We start from the raw sequence: 1,285 nt of genomic DNA on the forward strand, positions 1-1,285 counted from the left end.
TCATCATCATCATCATCATCATCATCATCATCATCATCATCATTGTTTGGTAAGCAGGGTAGGAGGGAGAGTCTTGTTTTAATTTTAGACAAAAATAAAATAACAATATAAAATGTTTAAATTTGTTTAATAGCTCAACGTTTCGCCCCATGGGCTTCCTCAACATCATCATCATCATCATCATCATCATCACCACCCACATCATCATCATCATCATCATTACCCGAGCCTCAAACTCAAGTCGTGTTTCAGGTATGGGCCCTATGCCGTGGACTATCAACTCGGAGATCTACCCACTGTGGGCCCGCAGTACTGGCAACGCCGCCTCCACCTTCACCAACTGGGCGTTCAACCTGGCTGTGTCTATGTCTTTCATCAGTCTCACTGAGTCGCTCACGAGATATGGTAACGGGCGTTTTAGCATTTTTTAAATCTTTCATATTATGTTTGTTTGTTTACTTTTCAATCTTTAAAATTGAACTCATGCTATAAATCAAACATTTATTACTTCATAATTTCCTGCATGTTCCGTCATAATTTCCTACAGTCATTTAAAAAAAAGAAATGTTATAAGTTAAATTGTCTTATTTTACTTTTCGTTGCCCATTCTCTCATTCACTAGTTCATTTATTAGTTTTAACTTTCAATTATATCTTTTCCCCAAGTGTGACAGTTGAATCTTAAGAATTGTTTCTTACATTATTCTCTCTGCTGTTTGACTTCGGAAATGAGTTTTCACTATGATTATTTCATATTCCAGGTGTTTTTTGTTCCTTCCTTCATCCTTTGATTACACTCTTTGTTCATTTATTTCTTCACTCAAGCTTGACTTTTTTTTTTCGAAGATTAAGCCTCAATAAGGTTGTCTGGGCAGTGTCCACGCCTATTTATTTTGCCGTTGCATTATGTTGTTGTTTCAATAATTTTTTTTTCGATGTGTTTGTTTAGCGCATACTATTTAGTTTGTTGGTTTGTTTGGATATTATTCAATTGCATTGTGGCTTTACATTTCAATAGATTGATACTCAGGTGAAAATTTTAATATCGAAACAAATAAAACACTGAAATATTGATTAAATAAGTAGATGGATTCACAAGTTACCACTGATTTATAGCGAAAGAATACGCACTAAGAGTGGCACTGTGAGTAAGTGGGCGGATGAAATGAGAGTATATTATAAAATATAATAAATATATAGATAAAGAGGGCTGGTATCTATCTATCTATCTATCTATCTATCTATCTATCTATCTATCTATCTATCTATCTATCTATCTATCTATT

The 1,285-nt window shown here is 34.0% G+C and overlaps 1 protein-coding gene across 1 annotated transcript in view; it reads left to right on the forward strand.

The window, feature by feature from the left end:
• The window catches only part of LOC101860595 (proton myo-inositol cotransporter), an 82,077-nt gene that overhangs the window by 74,681 nt on the left and 6,111 nt on the right, over window positions 1–1,285 (forward strand). The window contains exon 8 of the mRNA XM_035971615.1: window positions 253–405. Within this exon, the coding sequence (XP_035827508.1) occupies window positions 253–405 (153 nt within the window). The remainder of the gene's footprint in view (window positions 1–252; window positions 406–1,285) is intronic.

Source organism: Aplysia californica, unplaced genomic scaffold (genome assembly GCF_000002075.1).
Source record: "Aplysia californica isolate F4 #8 unplaced genomic scaffold, AplCal3.0 scaffold00471, whole genome shotgun sequence".
Classification (NCBI taxonomy): domain Eukaryota; kingdom Metazoa; phylum Mollusca; class Gastropoda; order Aplysiida; family Aplysiidae; genus Aplysia; species Aplysia californica.